Source organism: Ambystoma mexicanum, chromosome 6p (genome assembly GCF_040938575.1).
Source record: "Ambystoma mexicanum isolate Mex_15411 chromosome 6p, UKY_AmexF1_1, whole genome shotgun sequence".
Taxonomy (NCBI): Eukaryota; Metazoa; Chordata; class Amphibia; order Caudata; family Ambystomatidae; genus Ambystoma; species Ambystoma mexicanum.
In genome coordinates, this window is record NC_090935.1 from 1,031,523,555 (window position 1) to 1,031,550,955 (window position 27,401).

At 47.6% G+C, this 27,401-nt stretch overlaps 1 protein-coding gene across 1 annotated transcript in view; it reads left to right on the forward strand.

The window, feature by feature from the left end:
* Positions 1 to 27,401, forward strand: part of SPTLC1 (serine palmitoyltransferase long chain base subunit 1) — a 1,178,456-nt gene that overhangs the window by 428,312 nt on the left and 722,743 nt on the right. The window contains exon 6 of the mRNA XM_069625635.1: positions 9,498 to 9,630. Coding sequence (XP_069481736.1) covers positions 9,498 to 9,630 — 133 coding nt within the window. The remainder of the gene's footprint in view (positions 1 to 9,497; positions 9,631 to 27,401) is intronic.

Consider the following 27,401-nt stretch of genomic DNA (forward strand, 5'->3'; position numbering starts at 1 on the left):
CCTTTTCAGTTTTATCTATTACCAAACACCCACATCCCATATATCTAATTTTCTAACCCCCCAAAAAAAACGCCCCGCGATGAAAGGATGTTGTACCACCATAAGATGTGGGTCACCTCAGCTACACCCTGCCACCTTGCTTGCACACCTGGAAAGGTGGCAGCTCCACCAGAGCATGCCTTATAATTCATTCTGCAGGGTCAAGCACTGTTCATCCATCAATGCCCCTCTCTGACAGACAATCCAGGATAGAGGAGGCCAAATCCCCAACTCAAAGGTGCAGTGCCACTCCCAATTCCTTGTGAAGCCCCCAGGTCACCCTAGGGCTTCTCCACCTTGATCACCACTTCATGGGCTTCTCTTGATATTCTCGGCGAGCACTCAAATGCCAGCACAACAGGGATCATGGCATGCTTTCCTCTGCAACGCAGCTGCCCCAGGCTCCCTGTATAGACAAGCTGCGTTAGCTGGTGAATATGTGCCTGCAGCTCGCAGCCGAAATATAGTGGTTGCAGAGACCTGGACCTGGAGCAGTGTTGGCCCTCTTCCTCGTGGGTACTCCTGTTCTTTCCTGCTCACCGCCACGTAAGCTGCTGAGAGGCGCTCCTTTGCCGATGCTTCCCGGGCTTGTGCCGTTTAGTTATTCGCACCACCGCCTGGTACGCTGCAGTCCAACTCTGTGAATGCCGACGGCTTGCCTCACGATGGTGAGTGCCAGAGATGGTTCCTGATCTCTGCAGCGGCTGTGCAGCTCGTAGAGAGCCAGGGCTGAGCCTCCCGTAACACTGGTGAGAGTGAGCCCGTTGATTTGCAGGGATCCTAGCCGAGCGCAAACGCACCAGTCAGTTCACCGCCAGGCCATCTTCACTGTGCATGCCGCCCAGGGCTCTACTTCTGCTGAACGGGTCTGTGGTTTGAGGGTATCAGTAGTGCGCTGCTAATATCTCTGCCTCCCTATAAATAGGACTTCAGGTTCTACACCATTTTGCACTGAAAGTTCACCCAGTGTAAATGCACTTCTTGAAAGCATCAGCGGGCCATGAAACACCAGCATTGCTCAGCTCACAGACTTGTGCCCTTCTTGGCTGAGCTCACTAGCACCCCCCGCGACTGTGGTTTTTATAAAGCATCTTGTTCCCAAGAGAGATGGAGCAGGAGGCATGTTTGGGGTGCAATGTGTTCAGAGTCGCAAGAGGTGTTGCCAAAGCAGCTGCAAGGTCAAATGAGCCATCTGGGAGTGCCAAATTGTCTGATCTAATGAGGAAGCCATTGTATTACCAGGCTGGGTTGATCTCATTGTTCTCACTAGCTCCCCGATTGGGTCCTCTCGGAGGTATGCAAATCACGAGTTGTCCGAAGTTGTCTTGACCAATAAGGATAATACATTATTGAAACAATTTACCTGCGTATAATGAACCAATCAAAACAGTGTTTTGTGTTGACTTCACAATTAGGTTATCTTGCAAGGGGGTTGTATTTAGATATGCACGACCAATGGGGATATTAACTATAGGGAATGTTTAGATTTTTGTATAGGTGTTGGCCAATGGGGAACATATTATGTTGTATCTGATGTATTTTACTTGTGCTAATGTGTGGTTCTATGCTATAAAAGATGTAGGTGTGTCGAGCATAGTTTGTTTTCAGTTCTACAGGGCTGACTGACACTCCGGCCATATTTGCGTGTAATTAAACTTTAGATTTTCTTGCAAGCCATGCACTCATTGAGCCCTTTTGGTGCGGTTTTTGGGTCTACCCGACATACTCTGAGGCTAAGGCTGGACAGTCTGAGAACCAGACTGAAATATGCACAAGTGGGAGTAGCAGTAAATGAAAGGAGTGATTGACCATTAGGGACATGGCAAGCCACCCGTGAACGCAGATTGGCTTACTATACTGAAGTGAAGAACCTCCAGGACCAAAGATGAGTTTCCTCAAAAAGCATTTATTTTCATATATATATCTATCCCAGTGGAACTTTGTGAAGATTCCATATATCTCCTGGGAGACTATAAACATGTTTGTTGATATTTGTCAAAGACGTGGCAACAACCTGCAAGATGCATTTTTAAATATGGCATGAGGGCACAACATGTTTATACATACAGTTTGTGTCAGAACCAAAACATGTTTATTTACCACAATAGTTATGGCCAATTATGGTAATAGCATCACAAATTTACTAAGATCAGTTGCAAGTCTTGAGTTGCATCTCATTTAAGTTCTTACTGACCATATGAGGTAAAAGTGCCTTTACCTCAATATCATGCAAACGCCTATTAATTGCATTGAAAATTAGTGCGATATATCACACCTCCCTTCCTCTATATGCAATTTAATTGGTTTGAGTTGCTGTTCTGCTTTTATTCCAAGTCCACCCATGATTTAGTATGACTACATCATCCAACAACTTAGTACACCTACTGGTCTACAAACTCATACTTGATCACCATGTTCTACCCTTGATAATCTTGTGTTGATTTTTGCTGCCTAGCTTTTGTGTTTGTGGTGTCAAACTATGTTATTGCAAGTTTATCTAGGTCATCCTCCCATTTTCTAACACCCTGAAATGACATGCGAATATGTTACATTCATGTTATGTAGAACCTCTGCACTATCCCATTTGTAACGTGATGAAATGTTGATTTATGTTCTATGCCGATATTGGATAAAAATGTCTTCATGAGTTTGAACGTGTACTGAACACCATTGTCCATGAGAACTTTCTTGTGAATGCCCTCTTTGAAATATATCATCCATAAATGTTGTTACTGCTTTAGAATCTGCCTCAAATACTGAGCGTGCAGCTACCCATTTAGAATATAGATCAACCATCACTATCACATACCTTTTCCTGCCTTCTCTAGATGGAGTGTTAGGCAATTCTATTGGTCTTAGAGGTTGTACGTATGTTTTCAGAACTTTGTCTGATAAGGAACATGTGATGCAATTTTCTATTAGATTCTCAACATCCATATCAAGTCCTGGGCACCAAAAATCTGCATGGAGCATCCCTTTGGTTCTGGACATGCCCATGTGGCTTTCGTGAGCCAAGTCAGTGAGTTTTTTTCCTAATGCCGCTTCGGGGGATAAACCTCCCTGCTCTCAAAACATGTATACCTGCTAAGCTGAGCTCATCTTTTATTCTATGAAATCTCCTAGTCCTTTGTCAGGTGTTTACCCCCCATTTATTACGAACATGTTATTTTATATTTTTAAGTTCAAGGTAATCATTAATACTATTCTCCCTTTCCTCCTGAGTTATAGACTCAACACATACCCAAAATACCTCTTGTACTGGCTCTTCTACATCTTCATCACAGGTTTTAACACGAAATCTGGAGATAGTCTGCTATAACATTTTCTTTAGTGGACGCGTGGTTAATAACACTCATGACCTTGTATGGATGTTACCAAATTCATTATTCTGCTTGAGATGCCTTACAGGCCTTTAGGCATAAATACTGAGACTAACGGTTTATGATCAGTAACAATGGTAAACTTACTTCCCCGTAAGAATTTTCTGAATTTCTTTGTAGCCCATACCACAGACAGGGTCCCTTTCTCAATGAGAGTATCTCTGGTCACCATCTTTGAGAGCCCTAGAGGCAAAAGCAAGGATTCTGTCACCATGTTTAATGGCTTGCATGAATACTGCTACTAAATGTATACTGCTGGCATCAGTCCAAATGCAAGTGTCTTTGTTAGGGTCAAACAGTGAGGGGATGGGGCATTGACAATCTACCTCGTTATCTTAGCAAACACATTTTCACATGCTGTGTTCCACTTTTGCCCCTTTTTACATAGGCTCTTAATATTGAAGCTTTTATCTGAACAATTCCTGATGAACTTTGAAAAATACTCTACAAGCCCCAGAAATTACATGACTTCTTGTCTGCATTTTGGTGGTGATGCTTATAATATAGATTAAACCAAACCTTCTCAAGGGGATACCCCCTTTATGTGATAACTGTTGGCCCAGGTAATCGATGCCTGATGTTCTGAAACATTTGGATTTTTGTAGGGCATGTCCAACACCACCTAATTTTCTTAACTATCTTGAGTTTATCGCGATTTATTTGTGGAGGATCCCATTTCTAAAATGTCATCTTGGTAAAACGATACCCTTGGAATGTCACCCAGTATTTCTTTCATCATTCTCTAGAAGAATGCAGCAGCTAATATTAGAATGAAAGGCATTCTCTTGAACTGAAAAGTTCCATCTTGTGTAATGAAAGTGGTGAGACTTCTGCATTTCGGGTTTAACAATATCTGATGATAAGCAGAGGCCAGATCAAGGATGGAGCACACATTAGCGCCTTCTCTGGGGCTGACCATTTACCCAATATTTGGCAAGGGAAAGCGGTCTACTACTACACATTTATTCAGTGCCCTGAGATCTACACAGAGGCGGGCACTACCACTGCGGAGCACCATTCAGCCGCCTCTGTGTGTTCAATAATGTCGCTTTCAATTAATTGGTTGATATCTTTAGTGACTTCATCTCTTAGCCCAATGGAAACACATCTTGCTTTTGCAATAATAGGGATACATCCCTTCAACTTAATCCTATGACATTTGCCTTTAAGGCCACCAAGTTGTTCTCTGAATACATGTTTTATGTTTTCTTCTGGAGTTGTAGATATGGTTGGGACACACCCTTGAACTTTCGGGTTGATATTCCATCCCATTTCCCGTTGCTGAAACCAATACAGAAGACCACCCCCTTTGTCAGAAACATATATTTTGCTTTTCGTGATTTTACCCTTTTGCTTTTTAAAATTGCATGAAACCATCCTGACATAGTAATTCTTGACCCCGCCAACATGTGATGGTCTTAAACTGACACTGACAAACTTGAACTACCAGGTCTCTGTTAATTTTGTGTGGTCAAAGCCAGAGTCAATTAGCATTTTGACTGGGGTTTCATTTACCATTACTATTGAGTGCGGTTTACTACATCCAACATTACATACTGACCATGTGACACCAGAAGACGCCTTCAGCAGATTGTCCTTCTGAAGCTTCATTTTCATTATTACATTAATCTCTTTTGCAACTTTATTGCCCGGGCTGTGGCAGCATTTGGTGAAGGGACCTTTTCTTCCGCATTTCCCACATTGTGCATTGAGTGGCGGGGCAAGATGCATTATTCGGTAAATGTGAGGAGCTGCCACACCTGAAATATTTCTTGGAGGAGGGGGGGGGGGTTTGGGGCCAGTCTCTTCTTTTCCTCAGTCCTAATGGTGATTTTCTTCTTCTTGACACATTTCTTTGGGTCTGGTGGAGATATAGTGCAAATGGAATCTTTAATCTATTTGTTTTCTAGCTGACACATGCCATCGTATGTTCAATTCGTTTGGCAATGTCTGGGGTCACCCTTTGCCCATAGTTCCTTCCTAATTTTCAATTCTTTAACCTTAAGCATACATTGATCACATAAGCGCTCATCGTATGATGGACCAAAATTACAGGTATTGGTCAATTCTCTGAATATTGTAATGAATGATTCAATGGATGCATGCTTTGCTTGTTCTCTTGTGCTGAAGTGATAGTGTTGTAGTACAATGCTTATTCGCTTTTCATAACATTGATCACGTTTTTTTAGAATGATCTCATATGGAGTGGGTACATCTGGCCCTTTGGCAGCTGCTTGCGTGAAGGAAGTTAATTCGGGGAGACTCTTTAGAATTCTTCTGCCCTCATAGCCCAAGCAATGCACGAGAAGCGCTCTGCGCCTTTCTATGTTCAAGTTTGGGCCATGGATGGCAGTGACATAGTCCAAAAAGTCATCTCTCTGTGTCTCCCAAAGAATTGTGCGTTCCCCCGTATTTTGAAGAACGTGAGGGGGTATGTTTGTCATTGTTGCTCGGGGAGTGGTTAAATGAGCACACAATAAAATGTAAGGGGAAGCACCGAGTTCAAGACAAACAACTTTTAAGCAGTGAAGCCCGAAGACAAAGTGCCATAGTGAGCTGGTTGGTGATTGTTAGAAAAAGGTTATCAACACACAATCAAATGTGGGTAGAAAACACAGGGTGCAGCTCACCTAACTTGGGAGCGGAGTGCAGTGACGGCCATGACCTAGCTGAAAAGTAATCCAACAGTGATGCTCAATGTTTGATTGGGGTGGGGCATGCAGATCAGTGTAGCTGGGTGCGTTCTTGCTTGTGGCAGAAAAAAGTAAAATTGGAACCTTGTGAGTTTAAGCAAAGGGTGAGTAGAGGAAAGGTGCAAAGGAACTGCCTAACAGAAAATTGCATTTGCAGCATGAACAGATTAACAGTGGGTTACATTAATTGAATTACACTGTAACAAGCAGTAAACCATTACTGAAGTATAACACTTGGGAGAGCACACACAACGGAGCAAAAGTGGAGGCAGTTCAAGTGCATCACGAACAGGGTGGAACGCAGCAGTATCCAATCCTAAAGTCATACCAGGATGATAGGGGGGGGGCAATAATGGTGGAGTAGGATGGAGTTTGTATGCGCTGTATTATGAAAGCACTGGTAGCAGAAGATGTGTTGAAAAAAGACTGTGGGTCCTGCAGTGAAATCGAACCGGAGCGGGAGAACTGCAGAACCATTCTTGCACAGACATAGATGGCCATGTGGATATTCGGCTGAGAGAAGAGAGAAGCTTGGTTTGCAGCATCTGCGAGCGCGGAGATCAGGTGGTTGCGTAGATGGGAGGAGGTCCTCTCCGCTAACGGAGGACCCCCAACACTGTTTGAACGGAGGCGAGAGGAAGGGCCAGTTTGGTGTCCTTTGAAGATGCTGGAGAAGCGGGTCACGCCATTGCTAGCAGAGGGTCAATGGGCACAGCACAGCCGCTGGTGTGTCCTTGCATGAAGAAGTCTTTGGAGGGTGCCCAGGAGGCGGCAATGGGCACTCGATATAAAGGAAGGCGAAGGGGCCGCAATCTCAGAGAGAAGAACTTGTTTGTGGTAACAGCAGTGCTGAATGTCTGGAAGTACTGCCACTGAGAAATGGGCAAGGGCAGGCAGTGAAGAGCATCCAGGGGAACAGCAGTGGAGTGCAGGAGGGCGTCTAGACGTTTTTAGCTGGTCGCCGTTCTGAAGTGAGGAACCTCCAAAAGCCAAGTTGAGTTTCCTCAAAAAAGCATTTCTTTTCATAAAAGAAAGAAGCCCTGCAGATGACTCTCGGCATCTGGAGAGTTGGTCACAGATATATACAGTGGAACCTGGTGAAGATTCCGTATCTCCTGGGAGCCTGTAAAAATGTTTGCTTTGTTACAGACATGGTGACAACCGCAAGATGCACTTCTAAATATGGCATGAGGGCACACCATGTTTATACATACAGTTGGTGTCAGAACCAAAACATGTTTATTTACCGGAATGTTTACTAACTTCAGTTACATGTCCTAAGTTATATCTCGTTTAACAATTATGACTGACCATATAAGGTAAAGGTGCCTTTACCTTAATAGCATGAAAACCACTATTCGTTACATTGAAATTGAGAGTGAGATATAACATACACAATCCTTTTGAAAGCCAATTCAGGAGCTAAACTCAAGCAAAAAGGTGATATTTAGAAATACAATCCTACATACTACACATAATGGATGAATTGCAGCAGCACTAGCACAACATTATGTTATATAATTTGAGAATACCTGCCAGTAATAGGACTTTGGGAGTTGGTTGTGAGTGACGCACCGTAGATGCTGCAAATAGCCATTTTCACAGGGCCTAAGGTGATAACCTTTTAGCTTGACTTCCTAAATTAACATTTCTGTTCTTTAGCTTGGTAGTTGTTCTGGGAAAGCAGTTGTGCTGGATATGCAAAAGTGGCCTTTACTATGGTAGATGGTTAAAGAGACCTAGCTACATGCAGTTCATGAGAGGAATGCTATTGCAACATAGCTCACACCTATGAAATGCTACAATATGGTTTTAGAGCGCAGCATTAAGTAAACATGCATGCAAATGAAGGAGCACCTAAGCCACCCTCTGAGGTCTGCTGGGGCAGGAGATTGTTAAGACTGTATAGGAAGGGGAAATTGTCAGGTTTAAACTGTAAAGCCTAACGGCCATATTAGAAGCAAGATCAACTAAGTATGGGAGTGGTCTGCAAGGCAGGGGGAGTTCTGGCTATATCCTCGCTTCACTGATAAACTGTTATATTTTGCTGGCCATTAAAACACGTATATAATAAATTCAATAAAAAAGCTATCTAAATATTGGCTGTTTATTGGATCCATGTATGGGTTATGGGATGTTTTCAGGTAGAACCTTCCTGAGAAGCAACAGAGCCCTTTACAACGGGTATGCAGCTATGGGGTTGCAAGTAAGGGTGTGAAGTTTAGAATTTGAAAGGTCTGGTGTCATCTGAGTTGGTAACTTGATAAGATCAATTATAAAATTCCACAGCACAACCAAAAGGTTTCAAATCCACCCCACCTACCTCCCAGTTATTGTAATATCTTTCGAAGTCTGTGTAGTTGGATTCCGATTTCCAGTTCCTTTTCTGTCTTTGCTTGATCGTGAAATTAGTTTTCCTATTCGGTCAGTTTGTCTCTTCACAATAAGATGTTTATCTTTTTAGCTGAATAATATAAATGGTGTAGTATTCCTCACTGTAAGCGCTTAAAATATTTGCCAAATCTAGGTGCATATCTGGAAGAGCAGTAATATTCACTATTTATGTTGCATACACTGTAAACTGACTTCTCTATTGACTTTTGGGTATTCTGTTCATTCATCGACAGTAATTACTTTGTGGTGATTTAATACAAAGTAATGACTTCAAAAATACGGATAGCTAAGAGTTAAGGGGTACAAAGGGAGTGGGGAGGGTTTTGGAGAGGGGTAGTAAGGGAGGGGAAGACTGGGAATGGGGGAACCCCCAAAATGAAACAAAATAAAGAAATTCAAAGTAAAATTTCGAAGTAATTACTTCATAGTAAATTACCATGAAGAAATTACCGTCTATGAAATGACATGGAACCGACTCTTCATTTTAGACCTAGATGAAGGGGTGGAACAAGCCTGGCGGGATTCGTACCAGTCACACGAGAGCTGAACTTGCTGAGCTATCTCACCACCTTCTGTGCTTATATATAGGTCTATTATGATAAATATATCGTTGTTGGAGAGCAGTAGTTTACTGAATGCCATTTCTGCACTTGTGGACTTCTAAACATTCGTATTTGCTTGTGTGAACCAGGGCGTCTGAAACGCTGCCATCTTGATCCTCTGCTTGATAACGGATTTGTACGTGGAATCTTATTTTACTGTGTGCTTCCAATATGAACAATGCAAGTTTCTGCAAGTGCTATCGAGGACATAAAACTGTAGTAAATCAAAGAGCTATCGGCACCATATTTTTGTTTACTAGCCGTTAGAACTTGAGTTTCCCCTTTGACCTTAAGTACCAACTGCTGCATCAATGACACACTTTGGTCATCATTCTGCTAGTGCAACTCAACTATGGGCCCCATTTAGAATGTATTTAATCTTTTTACAGACGTCCATTTAGAATTGGAACAAAGGCTAGCTAAATTCACAAGGACAGAGGAGGCGATCATCTATTCATATGGGTTTGCTACCATCGCCAGCGCCATTCCTGCCTACTCGAAAAGAGGAGACATTGTGTTTGTGTAAGTTTTATTCAACCTTTTTAGTTATATGCTATACTTGCTGTGGAATAAAAATAATTTTGCTTGAATCCTTAAAATGTCCCATGTTACTTGTATACATTGAAATGAATTGCATCTGTATAATGGGGTTAGCTTTTTGACCAACAAAACAGTTGAAACATGTATTTGGAATCTGTACACACACTATTCATTTTCCAGTTGTTCCCTTGCAGCTTATACTTTGAATTTTAATGCACGAGGAATTCCTTAAGTGTCTAGCAGAGGTTTTCATCACCTTGAAACACTTGTGTATAGGCGCGTTATAAATGCCATATCATATCTATCACAGGCTTAAATGTGCTCCACATGCTGAAAGTAAAAAAGTCGGTTAAAAACTGTTTTTTGTGTTTTTACTTTTTCATGCAGTTACTGAGATTTAAATATAGGGCACAGTTATGCTCTGATTAAGTTTGTGTTAACTTGGATGCCTGAATGATACATAAAGAAACTGAGTGCTAAGGACGAGTATTTTCGTCCTTGTTGCATAGACTTTATTAAAGGTCAGGTTAAGTAAATAATTGAATGTTTGACCTGGGTTGCAAGATGTATTAAATATTCAGTTGCAAGTGAAATTCTAACCACGTCTTCAGTATTACTACAGCTTTTGCTGTGCCCATGAAATTAATAGCACTGTGCTGGCCTCTCAGTCCAACATGTTGACCTTCCTGTACTTGTTAATGTACATGCAAGTAGAATATTATATGCATTTTAATAGGATTGATCAAATGAGCCATGCTAGGTCACTGCTTTAAATCACCTAGTGATTATTTGCAATTATTTAAATATATTTTTTATAGCTGTAACGAACCAGAAGGACTCGGATTAACGACTGACATGTGTCAAGGGTGTTTATTAAAAGTAAAAGAAAACTCCTAGCTTGCCCTATCGCTGCGGTAGGTTCTCTACCTAGAAACTGAAACTAATGGTGCTTATCAAAAGAAAACGGTCCTTAGTACAAAATCCTATCCAACTAATCTGGCCCTACCACTTTCGAAAACTTAACTAAAATGAGAGGCTGGAGCAATGGCCTTCATCTTCAGCTTCTACATGGCCCAATCACTTGGATGGCTTGTCCTTCGATTCAAGTGTGTCAATATGGTAAGACAGTTCACACCCTTCTTGCGGTTTTGCTGGTCAATAGGAAATATCCCATGTATGGTGCCTTCTTAACACAGTTCTCTTTATGGAAATTTTGTGGCTCTTGACTCATTGAAGGCCTGCGGTTCTGTGGCAGACTTCTCTCAATCAATGTAATTCACATGAGGCGCTTGCCCGCTTTGGGCTTCTCAGGTTTCCGTAACCTTGTCGGATTCCCAGCCTTGATGCAAAGGGATCAGACCTCTCAGCTGAAGTCTCTCCCTTGGAGCGTTTGCTTCCCTGTTGCTGCTTATCTTTGCAGCTAATGTCCTTCTGGCGTCTGACTCTGGTATTTGGGTACACCCCAGTGTTCTGGTCTTGGCATCCATTACCAGGACCCAGGCCCCACAGCCCACCACGGCTTCCCTGTGGTCGCTACACCAGAGGAAACTGGTGCTTCTTCATTTGTGCCTCCTTTGCCAACCTGGGTTTCTCAGACAGGACGCAAGCCTCCTGGCCTACCCGCTAGCATTTGACTCGCTCTGCCCGCTCCTGCAAGATCCACGGTGAAGTGTAGCTCGGCTCATCCAGCCTCTCTCTTCTACAGAGGCTCGCCTCTGCGCAAGAATCATTGTCCCCCCTATACAGAAGTTTCTCCACCATTCACAGCTCCTCCTGGGTTCATGTACGTCATCATGAGCAAAAAGAGCGTCATTCTTATTTGACTATGGCATTTAGATGAAATCTAGCATTACCTGAAGCCAAAGAGATGGAAGGAATGTAACTGTTTGAGTCAAAACCGTAGTAAAATAGGTTTTTCCAATTCCCATATAGGCAGACAATGTATTCCAGGATGCGAGTCCCAGTCCTCAAGAGGGGCAGTCACTCCCAATGCAGCCACTTGCCCAGACCCCCTAAGCAGGGTTTTGGGGAGCGGGCTCACCTCCCTAATCTCACAGGCGGTGGCTCCCTTCTGGGGAGAAGGTATGAATTGACCAGATTTATCACATAGCACAAACCTAGCTTGGGATCAATGGAGTGCTGTACAGGTCATAAAGGAAAACAGTGGTAGCAAGAATGTATTAAGTCATTAAATAAAAATTAGTTATCATTATCATAGTACAATATATGAATGGGGGAGTGCACAAGATGGCCAGAATCTAGGTTACACCAAGGTTTTGGAAAAACCAGGTCTTCAGTTCTTTTCTAAACGGAGGGAGACTTGAAGCAGTCCAGAATGCCCCCTGGATTGAGTACCAAAGGATTGAGCATAACATGAGAGCGACTGTTTGCAATGTTTTCTCCTTGCGACCCAGCCTAGTTTCCAGTCTGGAGAAAGGTATTACTGCGATATAAATGTTTTGTAGTACAAGCAAAAATGCAACAATTGAGAGGTTTCTCCATACTCCAGCGTACAAGTATTTTGTCGACAAGCTTTATATTTTTAGAATTGCAAAGGAAACCGTTTAATTATTGCTTTAATTTCTTTGACCTAAAGTACTCAATGTAGGTCCTTTTCATTCGCTAATGACCCTGCAACAACTTTTCCCCACTGTCTGTAAACCTTATTTGTACTTTCTGGGGCACTTGTGCTAGGTCTTCATGGTAGAGATGTCTAACTTTGAAATAACTAATGGTGCTAAATCATGAGGAGTCTGCTTATAAGACTGCTTCCTTAACTACCACAGATACCTCTTTTTGTCATACTCCAAGAACCTCTGGTCATGGCGGAGGAATAGGTATACTATATTGTACAAACTATGTTGCCGTCTCACCTCATCAACTCCACTTCCCACGTTTTCTTTCTTTGAGTACTCTTTCACCACTTTTTCTAAACCTTATTCTATCTCATTCTTTTTTTATCGCTGCCAGGCATTATTTCATTTTGGGATGATATTGACAATCTTCTCTCCACTATCCTTCCATTGACCACTCCTCTTGCACTCTTAGGTGACTTTAATCTTCATCTTGCATCTACCCACGCTTCCCTTCCATTTCTTGCCATTCTGGACTCTTATTTCCTTTCTACTGTTGTCACCCCCCTTCACATATTTCAGGGTCTCATCTTGATTTGATTTTCGCTTCTTCCTCTCGGTCCATTTCTGATGCGTCATCTCTCCCTGTTTATCTCTCTGATCACGATCTTTCTTGTCTGTATTCTCCCCAAACCTCCCACATTACCAGTCTCTTCCTGCTCTCACTTTTGCGGCGTGACTTGCGCAACTTTAATACTCCTTTATTTGGCTCCACCTGCACTGCTGTCCTACCTTCTTATTCTACCTTCTCGACTCCTGCCTTTCCTTTTCATCCATCCCGTAAACCTTCTCAAGCTTGGCTTTCCACCCATCTGCAGTCAATGCGACGTGCTTTACGCCGACTCGAAAAGCGATGGCTTCACTCTAAAAATGACGACTTTAATTCCTATTCATCATATCACATCTCATATTGTCTTCTAGCCGCTGAACAATCTTATTTCTCAGATGTCCTACATGCTCAGTCAGCTCACCCACAACACCTCTTTCAAACGCTTTCTCATCTTCTTTCCCCTCCAACTTTGGACCATTCACTTAATTCTTCTCCATCTTCCTCCGATATAGCCTCCTTTTTCTCCTCCCAGGTGGCATCTCTCGGCCTTGCTATTGACTCTTCTTTGTCTCTTAAACCAGCATCACCCCCTCCATCTACTCTTCCCCCGATTACCTCCAGCTCTCCTTTCTCTCCCATTACAAATGAAGATATTTTGAATGGATTGTGTCCTCCAACGTATTCCTCATCTTTGACAGGTAGTGTGCCCCGCTTGGCTGCTTCAGTAATTATTCGGCATAGGGCGCCCTGCGTCAATGGTGTCGGGTCGATGTCCCTCGAAGGCCTCAGTTAAGGGTCACCTCATCAGATGTTCTAAGTAGCACGCACGGCGCCCGTAGCCTCAGTTCTGTTTTTTTCCGCAAACTTGTTTGCTTCCCGAAACTCGCCACGCCTCATACTTTTCTAGTGTTTGCTATGAAGATTTTCTTCGGTAAGTCTTCGTCTTCCACTCTGACACCTCGTATCTGCCTTTGGTGCCTCGGCGCGGGGCCATGATACGGATACGTGCTCCAAGTGCCAGTCGATGACTGGGAAGGTCTTGCGAGAACGAAAGGAGAAACTCAAGGTAAGCATGGTGGCCAAGCCCCATAAGTCCCGACCTGCTGGGCCTTCGACCGATGAGTCGAGTGGTGACTCTTCTCAGAGGAAGAAAGCCAAGTGCTCAATGTCCAGGAGTGGTTCCCTCAACTCGTCCTCATCGAAGCGTTCGGCGAAGGCACCGCTGGTGGCCTTCCTCATCAGGTGGCACCCCTGAGATGGTGAGTTACCCGTCCAAACATTTGATGCCCGCGGAGTGGGAAGCTTTCCGGGTAATAATGCTTGACATTTCTGAACAGGGCAAAGCCCCATCCGTGCCTTCTGTTGAAGCCGGCAGGGAACGTTTTCAGCCGGATACTCGCGCGACCTCGAGCAGCCGGCAGGGAACGTTTTCAGCCGGATACTCGCGCGACCTCGAGCCCAGGTAAATGGCGAGATTCTCATCGGGAGCCTTCGAGGCCTCGTTCGGACAAGCTTCATAAGGATCGCTCGAGACATGAAGCGAGGTCGCACTCCGTCTTAGTCTTCATCAAAACCGTCCAAATCCTAGATACCATTGAAGTCATCAAAGCCACCAAAGCTTTCGGAGCCACGCCAGCCTATATTGCCTATTTGGTCCTCCACCCCGATCAGGCCCTCGATGCCTTCGGAGCTGTTGCCGACGCCGTTTGGGCCAAATGTACAAGTTCAGCCCCTGGCACCGGTGGAACCGCCTAAGAAGGTGGTGTACAAGTCGACTCAGAAGTCTCTGGCTGTGGTTCCTGAGAAAAGGTGTACTCCACTGCCAAAGAAAGACTTTAAGTCCCTCATCTCCATTTTTTGAGGAGGAGGAACACTCTGATGAGGGTGAGGCTCCTTTTGGTCTCCAGTTTAGGACCCCTAATGAGCCAGAATGCCTCATCTCGGAGGAGAGTCGTATGCAGGATCTTTGTGATTCCTTGCATAATGCCAATGGTATTGACATTTCTCCTTAGCTGGAGTTCGGCCGACCTGAGCTTGGTGAGCATGTCAATTCTTCTTACTGACGTCTTATGTTGAGAGTGGTGGAGTATTTGGGCTGGGCCAGGCCTACTTCCCGCTATGATGAGTGATCTTACGGACATTTTGCATCAGGGTCCTCCTACAGACCCCAAATTGCCATTTCATGTGGCTCTACAGAACCGGGTGGCTACAAATTGAGAAACCACGTAGACTAATCCGGCAGTGAACAAGTCTCTGACTCAAAAATACCACCCCTCCAGTAGCGTCCCCGGCTATCTGTCATCTCACCCCACTCCTGAGAGTCTGGTGGCCCAGGAAGCCATGGCTACCTCGAAACAGGCTGCGTACCCTACCATCCCTCGGGATAGGGACGATAAGCACTTGCATGGATTTGCACGCAAGGTATTTTCAGCTGGGAGTATGGTGCTGAAGGTGGCCAACTCCTCTTGTGCTTTGGCAAGATTTTCGTACTCTGTGGGATTGCATATCCATGGCGGCGGAGCATATTCCCGAAGAGGATGAAAGGAAGGGCTTCCTAGCTCTTAAGGACGGCATGGAAGCCATGTGTGAATCCCTTCAGTCTGGGTTGGATGTTGCGGACAGGGTCAGTGGGTCCATGGCTACGAGCACCATAATATGCAGATTTGCGTGGTTGCGAAAGTCGGGTTTTGCACCGCATCTGCAGGCTCGACTTCTGAACATGATTGACGGGTCTCACCTTTTTGGCAGCAAGGCTGACGAGAGCCTTGAGAAGCTGCAGACCTCAAGTCCTTGGGCGCTGCTGTCCGGCAGCCTCAGCCTTTTCGCCCTAGCGGCCAGCAATGGCGGTGTAAATCCTTTTGTTACTACTCCTCATTTGGAAGTGCGAGAGGAACGGCTAGTCAAAGAGGCCAACGTAAGTTTCCTCGTGGTGGACGAGGTAGAGGTGCCAAAGCCGCTCAAGCAGCAGCCTCTTTGCCATCAGGCTTTGCTACTGCTGCTTCAAAACCGCTCTGAGGCCTTTGGTCACAGCTCACCGTAGTGGGCAGGTTGTCTAAGCATCTAGAAGAATGGCGAGCCATTACTTTGGAACCTTGGGCTCTGGAAACAATAGCCCACGGGTACTGCCTTAAGGACCATCTACCGGGAGTACACTCTTTGAGTGTATCAGATCCGCTCCTTGTGCAGGAAATATTGACCTTGCTAGAGAAAGGTGCTATAAAACCAGTGCCTGTCGTGGAGATGAACAAGGGCTGGTACTCCCCTTATTTTTTTATTCCCAAAAAGGACGGGGGACTGGGACCCATCTTGGACTTGAGATACTTGAACAAGTTCCTGAGGAAGGACAAATTCAAGATGGTCACTCTTTCTCAGAATCTTCAGGCCCTCTAACTTCAGGATTGGTTGGTGTCATTGGACCTTCAGGATTTTTATGTGCCGATCCATCTCAAGCACAGGAAATCCCTGAGGTTCGCCGTTGGCGGCTCGCATTCAGTTTTGAGTCCTGCCATTCGGGTTGACCTCCGCCCCGAGGGTATTCACCAAACAGATGGTAGTAGTGGCAGCGCATCTCAGGAGAGTCGGGGGCTGGGGGCGCGGTTCACGTGTACCCCAACCTGGACGATTGGTGATCAGGTCACGTTTTTTCTGAACACGCCTTGCATCATCTCAACTCTACCTGTCACTCCCTTCACAGACTGGGCTTCTCCCTCAATTTCAAGAAGTCCCATATGACACCTTCCCAACAACTCCAGTACATCAGGGCTGTCTTAGACACGTCCTTGGGGAATTGCTCGCCACCCAAGGTGAGGGCTCGGAACATTCTCCAGATGGTAATCACATTTCAGAATGCCCAGAGTCTTCCGGCCTTCAAATTCTTAAGGTTGCTCGACCTCATGGCATCCTGCATTTTTCAGGTGCCAGGGGCCTGTCTGAGAATGATGTACTTTCAATGGGCGCTCAGGACTCAATGGTCCCAATTCTCAGGGAAGATGTTGGATCGCCTTCAGGTTTCGGTCCCGGTCTCACAGGCTCTTCTGTGGCGGGCCTGCGAGGAAAACCTCATGAAGGGAGAACCTTTTTGAAAGCCATGGCCAGAGGTCACTGTAGTGACAGACGCTTCCCTCACAGGGTCGGGTTCTCCCGCCAACGATCTGACCATCATCCGTCATTGAAACTACACATCAGTCTTTTGGAGCTGAGAGCAAACAGGCTAACGCTGAAGGGTTTCCTGCCATCTGTACGGGGGAAGAATGTCCTGATAAGACGGCCAACACGGTGGCCATGCATTACCTCAATAAGAGAGGTGGTGTGTGGTCACTACCACTGTGCAGAGGTGCTGCAACTCTGGTTCGGGACAATTCAAGAAGGAATCTCCCTAGCAGCAGATTATCTGGCTGGAGAGGAGAACACTGCGGCGGACGCTCTGAGCAGGCAGAGCGCAGTCTCCCATGAGTGGGAAATGGCTCAGGAAGTCTTTCTAGAGTTCTCCAGCATGGGGTCTGGCATGGATTCACATGCTCATGAATATTCCCCGTCGTTAGGCTTGGAATCCTTGGTAAAGAAAAAAATCAGTATCAGTTTCGTTTCTGAACTGTCTTTCTTAGTAGTAACCAATCACTTGTCTCTGGGTTATACTGCCCCTAGCCAATGACTGCCCTCTCCCTAAGCCCCTCCCCTGGCAGCCATCCTCAGATTTTTACCGCACGTTCAAGTGTTGGGAGTCCTCGTGCTATAGCTCTCGAGCTTTTACTGCGTTTTCGCACCTTTTTCAAAGAGATATTCTCATTTTTCAGTTAAATCGAGCCTCAAGCTCCACCGTTCTACTTCTGATCAACGGGGACCCAATTCAGAATTTTCTACGCCCCTCAAGGGTGAAGTTTTCCTTGAGTTACGCTTCTTGGAGGATTCCAGAAGATCTGAGGCCTACCATGGACATGGCCCAGGACAAGGGAAGCTCGACACCAGGATCCAAGCTGTTCAGGAACTGCCCTGGATGCGGGTTACAGAATGTTTTCAAGGACGAGCATTCGAGATGTCTCTACTGCCTTCATGAGGACAAGACGCACGTGGAGAAGGACTGTGGACCGTGGAGAAGGCTAAGCACTGCGAGTCCGCGGGCACCGGGAGCGCCGAACGGTCGGCTCTTCGGCTGCCAGGCAGGGCGCGCCTTCCCCGGCACCATCACCCACGAGCCAACGCTCCGGTTTGGGGAAGAGGAAATCCGAGAACCCGGGTAAGCTTCTGGAGAGGCCCCGGTCGATCTCGAAGGATTCAGCCGAGGGGGAGCGAGGCAGTGACCCTCCCCCCAAGGTGAAGGCCTCAAGCGCGCCCAAGGTGGTGAAGGCCTTGATTCACCCAGCTAAGGCCTCTATCGAGGGAGTCCCGGTGACCCTGGCGAAGCCTGTGGAGGCGACATCGGGCCAGAGTTTCCCTGCCACCGCGGAGGGAATCCTCTTTCCAGCCCATCGACAAGACCCCCGTGAAGACCCTGGTTGAAAAAGAGGGGGGGGCGGTGGCCATTACGGACACGGATTCAGTCTCTGAGGAACTGGTGGAAACCGTGAAGAACCTCAACGAGAGGTTCGAGAAGGTACGATCCCACGGGAGGGATCCCGAAGAGGTGGTCGAAGAAAGAGACAGTGGTGCCGACAAGGCCCCAGTGGAGGAGCAGCCTTCCCTCCCGTCGCAGTCATTGCCCGAGCCTCAGGACAACTTGGTGGCCATTTTGATGGCAATCCAAACCTTATGCACGGAGATAAGGACGAGATTACCACGATCCAGAATCGGGGCCCGTCGGGAAGCCCTCCGAACAAGTGGAGGAGAGTTCATCCCTCCCTGCCCTTCATACCCCCACGACCCGTGGAGCCCTCATCCCCCTCACCGGACCCCAGGGATGACACGGCGATGGATACGACGACGGGGACGGATGACGATGGTGGTGACGACGGGACGGACCTTCCATCACCACCCCCTCGGCTTCCCCGCCCGACGAAATTGGCTCCTTTCACACCATTATCACCAGGTCTTCCGAGCTCTTCCAGCTCTGCCCCGAGGAACAGAAGGAGGGTTTCCTCTATCAACGGCGAGAGGCCAAGAGAAAGACGGTCCTCGTGGTACAGTTACTCGACGATATCTGGGACGAGGGACTTGCGATCCTGAAGAACCCGTCCATGAAAGCCTGCAAAGAGGGACAGGTACGAAAAGAAGTACCGTGTCTCCGACGCCGCCCCTTTGTGCCTCAGGGCTCAACCTACGCTGGATTTGGTCGTCTCAGCGGCGGCCAAGAAGAAGGCGGCGGGGGCGACAGCTTCAACCTCTACTTCCCCACCTGACGGCGAGGGTAAGAAATTGGACGCCAATGGGCGACGGGTCATCTCGCCGGCAGCAATGACAATTAAGGCAGCCAACCCCTTAGCGATTGTGTCCCGTTACGACGGGGAGCAAGGAAGATCTCAGCGGCATCGCCAAGGAGGCCAAGGAGGCAAGGCCACCTCCAAGCAAGATTGAACCGGCCATAGCGTCGGGCCCCCACCGAAGCACCCCGGTGGGAGGCCAGCTGGCGAAGTTCGTCAGCGTGTGGGAGTCCATCTCCACCGACTGTTGGGTGCTGGATGCCCTGGCCCACAGGCACACTCTCGAATTCCAAAAGAAGTGTTCCCGCATTCTTCTCGTGGCCAGGAAGGAAAATCGCGTCCCTCAACAGCTGTTGGAGGTAAAGGCGATGCTCAAGAAAGGTGCCATCAAGCTCGTCCCCAAGAGGCTCCGGGGCTCCGGAGTATACTCAAGATAATTCCTCGTCGGAAAGAAGACAGGCGGTTGGCACCCCATCCTGGACCTACGTCGGTTGAACAAATAAATCAAGGCACAGAAGTTCAGGATGGTCACTCTCCAGCACGTGCTGGGACAGCTGGAGGAGGGCGACTTCCTATCGTTGTTGGACTTGGAGGATGCTTACTTCCACATCCCCATCCTAAAAGGACACCGAAAGTTACTCAGATTCGTAGTCCAAGGACGCCACTACCAATTCAGAGCTCTGCTGTTCGGATTGAAGTCGGCACCCAGGGTGTTCACCAAGTGCCTAGCACCAGTGGAGGCGCGGCTGCGCCTGCAGGGGATCCACGGCTACCCCTACCTGGACGACTAGCTCATCCGTGCAAGGACAAGAGAACTCACCGTCGAGCACACGGGGGAGACCGTCCGCTTACTCACGGAGCTGGGTTTCTCCATCAACTACCTGAAATCCCATTTGGTTCCGTCGCAGGTGGCACTGTTTCTGGGAGCGAAGTTCGATACAGTGAAACGATTGGCGTCTCCGTCGGAGGGAAGGACGAAGGCAAGGTGCAGAGCCTGCTAGCCACGGACGTGGCCAGGGTGAGATCCATCAAGTCCCTCCTCGGTATGATGTTTTCATGCATCTATCTAGTGCGCCTGTGCAGGCTACGGATGCGTCCTCTACAGGAGTTCGACGCCCACCGGATGCAAGCGGCGGGCAGCTTCAAAGATAAGATCCTGCTCAACAAGGTTTTCCGTCGGGCGATTCAGTGGTGGGGCACCCGTGCACACCTCACGGCGGGCACGGACTTCCAGACCCCGGCGCATCAGGAGACGGTGACGACAGACGCCTCCCTGGAGGGGAAGGGGTGCACACACCGGACATCTCCACGCAAGAGGCCTTTGGCTCCCAGAGGAGAGGTCTCTCCGCATAAACATCTTGGAGCTCCCCGCCGTGTTCTGGGTGCTCAAGTCCTTCCTCCCGTCCCTCAAGGGCAAGGTCGTGAGGATCTTCACAGACAACACCACCACGATGTTCTACATCCGGAAGCAGGGAGGCACCAGATCCCCAGCCCTATCCAAGGAGGCCCAGGATCTGTGGCACTGGGCCGTCGCCCAGGGGATGTTTCTGGTTCCCTTCCATCTGGCAGAAATAAAAAACACCATCGCCGACTCACTCAGCAGGGAGCTGCGCTCGTGCCACAAGTGGGAACTACGCCAGGATCAAGTGGATCGGCTCTTCCAACGATGGGGCAAACCCCAGATCGACCTGTTCGCGACAGTGACGAACTCCAAGTACCAGAGGTTCGCCAGCAGGTTCCCCCAGCCGAGGAGCATGGGCGATGCTTTCTCGTTCCCCTGGGACGGCCTGCTCCTGTATGCGTTTCCTCTGTTGCTGCTGCTGCTTCGACTCATCAGCCAGCTCAAGAGGTCCCAGTGCAGGATGATCCTCGTCACACCGGCGTGGTCGAGACAGATCTGGTTCCCGGACCTTCTGGACCTCTCGGCGTCCCCACCAGTGAAGCTGTCGACGGACGCAGATCTTCTCTCCAGAGAGGGAGGTGCCATTCTTAATCATGACCCGGAGTCGCTGAACTTGCAGGCCTGGCTCCTGCAGCACTAGAGTTTGGAGGGTATGATATCCCGGCTGACTGCAGAGAGGTTCTTGCAAAGGCCAGTGCGTCCTCAACTCTCAAGTGCTACGGACATAAGTGGAAGGCGTTCTCTGTCTGGTGCCGTGCACAGAAGATCAACCCTCTACGGATTACGGCACCTCAAGTGCTACCATACCTACTGTCGCTGGCCAAAGCTGGACTAGCTCACGCTTCCATCAAGACACATCTGGCAGCGATCTCCCGATACACCAGAACTGCAGGACGGCCGTCCTTGTGGTCTCATCGACTGGTGAAGAAATTTATGAAGAGACTGTTCCGATCGTTCCCGCCAGTGAAGGCTCCAGCCCCGGCGTGGGAGCTCAACGTGTTGTTGACCAGGCTCATGGGGCCACCATTCGAGCCTTTGCATTCGGCTCCGTTGAAGTTCCTGTCGTGGAAGACGGCGTTCCTTGTGGCCATCACCTCCGCACGATGCGTGGGAGAGATTCAGGGCCTATCCTGCAAGCCTCCATACTTGACTTTTCACGATACGAGGGTGGTGCTGAGGACGCACCCCTCTTTCATGCCCAAGGTGCCATCGGACTTCCATCTTAACGAGCCCTTGGTGTTGCCAGTTTTCTTTCCGTCGCCGGCCGAGAGGACTTTGCACTCGCTGGATGTAGCTAGAGCGCTTAAGTTCTACGTGGACCGAACGAAGAGTTTTCGGAAGACATCACAGCTGTTTGTGAACTTTGGACCGGTGAACCAAGGGAAGGCTCTCTTGAAGGCTTCCATTTCCAGATGGCTCTCAGTCTGCATCATGCACTGTCATCGGTTGGCCAACCGACAGTTGCCTGGCCGTCCGAGAGCCCATTCGACCAGAGCGATTGCTGCTACTACGGCGTTCTTGTCTGGTGTGCCCCTGCTGGACATCTGCAGGGCTGCTACGCGGAGGTCGACGCACACCTTCACGAGATTCTACTGCGTCGACCGGGATTCCAGGGAGGAGTCCAGAGTCGGCCAAGCAGTGCTGCGCAACCTGTTCGCCTGAAGGTGGGCCTGGTGAGGAGGTAAGAGTTGCTTAATGTTGAGTTTATGTAATGCTTAATGTTGAGCCTTTTGCCACCTCCCGTGGATGTGAATGTGTGTACTGCTATGTAATCTTATATTCATGAGCATATGTATCCATACCAGACCCTATGCTGGAGAAGGAACAAGTTACTTACCTGTAACTCTTGTTCTCCAGCATGGGTCTGGCATGGATTCACATGCAAACCCTCCCTCCTTCCCCTCTGCAGCTCTTCACTTGGTCATACTGCCACTTTACGTGCTACCAAATCTGAGTATGGCTGCCAGGGGAGGGGCTTAGGGAGAGGGCAGTCATTGGCTGGGGACAGTATGACCCAGAGACCAGTGATTGGTTACTACTAAGAAAAACATATCAGAAACTAAACTGATACTGATTTTATCTTTACCGAGGATTCCCAGCCTGACGATGGGGAATATTCATGAGCATGTGAATCCATGCCAGACCCCATGCTGGAGAACAACAGTTACAGGTAAGTGACTTGTTCCATCTTCGCCTTTTGGGGAACCCCTCAAGTGGATCTGTTTGCGACCGGTGCCAACCGGAAATGCGAGCAGTGCTGCTCAAGGGAATTTCCTCCAAGAGGAGCTTTTTGAGACGCGTTTGTGGTGGATTGGGAATTCCTACTACTGTTCGCGTTTCCTCCAGTCCCTGCCCTTCCTCAAGTTCTCAGGGGGTTAAGGCGGTTTGGGTCGCATGATCCTAGTTGCTCCGGATTGGGCCAGGAGATCGTGGTACCTGGATCTTCTGGAAATGTCCATCTGTCCTCCGATGTTTCTTTGCCAAAGAGAGGATTCTCTCTCGCGAGAGGAAGGTCGGGTTCTCCATCCAGAGGTCAAAACTCTCAATCTTCACGCATGGTTTCTGAAAGGCTGAGATACAAGAATTGGGGCCTCCAGATGACATAATGGAGGTGTTGCTTTCGGCCAGGCGGTCGGCAAAAAGTCTCTGTACCGTCGGAATAAGTTCTGCAACTGGTGCAGAGGAAAGAATGTTAATCCTTTTCAGTGTTCAACTCCGGATGTTCTATCCTTTTTGCTTTCTTTAGCCCACATGGGTCTTCAGGTGGGGACCATTAAAGGTTACCTAGCAGCGCTCTCAATCTTTAAGCGCTCATCCGAGGAATGCTCTTATTTTAAGATTCCGTTGGTTACTCAATTTCTAAAAGGGCTCACAAATGTGTTCCTGTTTTAGGTTCCGGTTTGGGACCTTAACTTGGTCTTGAAATTTCTGATGGGTGCTCCATTTGAACCATTGCACTCCTGTCCATTGAGGTTGTTAACCATTAAGACTATTATGTTGGTTTTTCTCCTCATTGGATGGCTGTTAGAGGATTGAGCTTAAGATTCTTTCAGGTGTATCCATGATTTGGTACCCCTTTACTGGTCGGAAAGATAGCAACTGCATCTCTCGACCCGGAATTCACAATTTGCTAACCAATGTGTACTGGTTGTGCCTACATCTCATTGCAGCTCCATGGGCGATGGGCATATCGGTCTTCGGTCCGTATCTGTGGAATTTTCATCCTCTTTCTCTTAGAGATGTAATCTTTGCTACTATTCTGAACATTGCTCTAGACCAACATTTTTAATAGTTTCCTGCTTTCTCCAACTTTTTCTCACTTTATTTTATATACTCTTATCACCTACACCCAGATGTAGTGTACAATGCTTCCTTTAGCATTTTACAAGTTCAATAAAATGAGCAGTGTTTTTTCATTCTCTAGTCTAGATCTCTGTAGAGGTTTCCATGCAGAGATCCGGAGAGATTGTGACTCTGCTTGACCATGTGGAAAGAAGGTGCAGTGCTCGTGTTCCACTGATTGCTTGGAGGCTGCCTTGCGTATACTGACTGAGCTTTGCCCTCTAAAGGAACACTTGGAAGCCTTGTAGTATGGCAAAGCTTTCACCTAATTCACATAATTTGGAACACATCCCCAATGCATGGACGCAGAATCTAGTTTTTGGAAAGCCGGGATTCAAGATGGCTCTAAGCTTTGGTGACCACCCAGTGACTAGGGGTGCCACATTCAGACTCCACTAGGCATCTTCCCAGGCTTTAACTTCAAGTGTGTATTTCTGATTTAGCCCTCATTCAGTTATGGGGTCATATCTGGTTCTGGCTCTGCAGCCCTCGCATTCTGAGCAGGCAGAAGCTTTTTCCATACAGTAGGTTAGTCTTCTAGGCTCTGCACTGTGTTGTACAGACAGGCTTCCTATAGAGCACCCTGGGAGAGGGAACAGCAGGTGGTACCCCACTAGAACTGTACGAGATAGTCTCCCACCAATCACTGACACTCAAACATGACTTTGATTGAGATTCCTTCAGGGAAAGATTGGCTTTTCAGTCACTGGTCATCAAAGCTAAAGGCCCGATTGTTGCTGCTCGATTTGCATCGCTGGTAAGGGTTTGGATAAAGAAGTTCTCCTCAGGGGAAAAGTAATTTTTGCCATTCAAATGCACATGTTCAGACGGCTTTTGACCTCCCATTTATTTTGCCAAGTACTTAATTGTTCTTGCCAGATCTAGAATTGTCTATTACTTTCCTATTGACAGTTTCAAGCATGACGTCTGCACATTTTACACTTGTTATCTTGCCTATCCCGTTGAAGTGATAGGCAGTGGTTCTAGGTAATAAAGTGAGTGGGCTGTCCCAATCGCCCATCCAGATGTCAGGGGGTGGGGGGATTGGTCAAACCTCACTGGTGTCTCCTTGACCAATTTACACATATGAATGGACCACAGTCCATACCATCCCTTTTTGAATATCTGCTGTGCTGCAGAAAGCCACTGTGCTTAATACCTCTTCACTTTTAATTATTATGCCATACCTAGCACTCCAGTGTGTTATGCGGGTGGATGTGACCAAATTCTCAGTGAAACCCAGAACTAGAATACGTTTTCAGTTATAATTGAAATCTTACGAAATTAGGTTCACCAGCAAGAGGTGGTCACTATACTCTTTCTCATCCTTTGAGGGCTCCTACCTCACTAGCCCAGTCTCCCTCCTCACAGGTCTGGTGACAGTATAGATTTTCTGTTGCCAGGTGACCTCCCCTGCTGTCTAGTCAAGCCCTATTAAGTATATAAGCCTATGGCCCTTAGGACTCACTATAACTCCCTCAGGGACTTAAGTGTCCTAGCGAGGTAGTTGTTTGCCCTGGCGCTCTTCCTTCAGATGACCATCTCTCAAACCTTTCCTCACACTCCTATGTACGCCTGTCTCCCTTCTATCCACCTTCCGTCTTCTCTCTCCCTCCTGTCGCCACCATCCAGCTCCCTGATTTTGCTGCTCTCTATACTGTCTCATGATCTTGCCCTCCTCCTCTCTCTACTCGCCAGGTCCCTCCTGACCATATTCTCTTCCCTCCACATATCTCTGCTCGCAACAATACCCTCGCTCTGCTCTCCTGCACCATGACCCCCTATGCCTCTCCACATCCCTCTCTCACTGTTTGGCTGCTACTCTCCCTCCATACCATCTCCCACTCACACCCAGTTGGTACCCGCTTTCTCACTGTGAGGGTTGGGGGACAGAGGGGTAGAATAGCCTGTGCCGGGAGAGTGCAATGCCGGCTCGGGACTATCCCCAGAAGGAGGTGGGACAGACGTGCCTTCCCAGGTGCTTGTGATGCGCACGGGAAGGCACGCATGCCTGGGGAGAGAGACACAGAAGCTGGCACTGCGTGTGCACTTTCTGCTTCAAAGCGAGTTACAAGTCCCGGGCAACGTTGGTGAAGAGGCGGGCAGGGTAGAATTCCCAGTTGGCGGCAGTGATATTTCTGAGCCCCAGGGCTGCGGCAGTGACCCAAGTTTGACGGCTTTATCTCGTGCTTATAAAGACATCTCGCGGTCAGCGGAGTGGAAATGCATGCTGAACTCTACATCTGAGCTTTCGCGCAGGCTCAGAGGCTACAGATAAGTGGCTTTAATCTGGTATTGTGGTGTGTCAGCTTAATTTTATGACAAGCGGAAGCTGTGTTACAGCTATCTTTTGGTTTTGGCTTGCAGGAACAGCGTCACATTTTACTTCCACTTGGTATCTTATTAAGAGGGACACTAGGTGACTATATCATTTTTATCCTTGAAGTTAGAGGACACTTGCAGAAAAATTACTAGACTATGCACTATAGAAGCATTTGGAGTGGGAACCAGTCATGTGTCGAGTACCTTGTGTGTGAAACAATTGTGAATGTGCAAAAACAATTGTGAAACAACGTGCTGGGACTGGGCATATTATAGGTTTATGACACAGACAAACAATTACTGAGTTGGAGTTTCTGAGAATGTCATGGTTATCAGAGATGCTGTTAAATGCAACATAGATATTTATTGGAGAAGGAGGATACGGTTGGTGGGGCAATGTTTGACTAAAGTGTATGGATAGGGTGCAGAGGCATAGGAGGCAGGGCATTGGGGTACAGGAATGCGTCCATGGTACCGATGTGGGCCATGTGTTGAGTTCATAAGTATATGGTGTCACAAGTGAAGTCAGTCCAGGTTTGATGAACTGGTACTAGGAGTACAGGTAGTCTGAGCAAGTGAATTTACCCTTACTTGCCCCTTCCTATCCACAACCTCTTCCTTACCCACCCCCCCCCCCCCTTGTCACCCTCCCATTGGTTGCTTTCAGGTGGCCTGTGAATCATATTGGGCATCTCCTGTCAACCAAGGTGGGAGGGTCGTGTATATGCAGCTTCTGTGGTTAGGTTGAGGGTGCGGATAGCACGTTTGGCACTCTCCTCCAGCATTGCTTCTCTGTTAACTCGCCAAGCATCTTCCAAGTCCTTCTCAAGTTGTGACGCACCCCTCTCTGGTCCTCATTCACCAGCTCTCTGACCTCACCTGTACACCTCTTCCTGAAAACTGACTCTGCTGGCTTTTTCTAGCCCTACTCCTACACCCTGTCCTCTTTCCTCCATACTGTATGGGCGTCCCTCGCTAGGGACGGGAAACTGAACCTTTTGTCACCACAATAAATTGTCTTCCCCATTAAATGCAGATGCGCGCAGTGCTCGGCCCTGGGAGCATGCGCTCCCCTAATCCCCCAGTCCTCTTTTCCGCGTTGACGGGAGGGTACTGCTTTCACCAGTGCTCCTGGGTTAGGTATCTGGCCT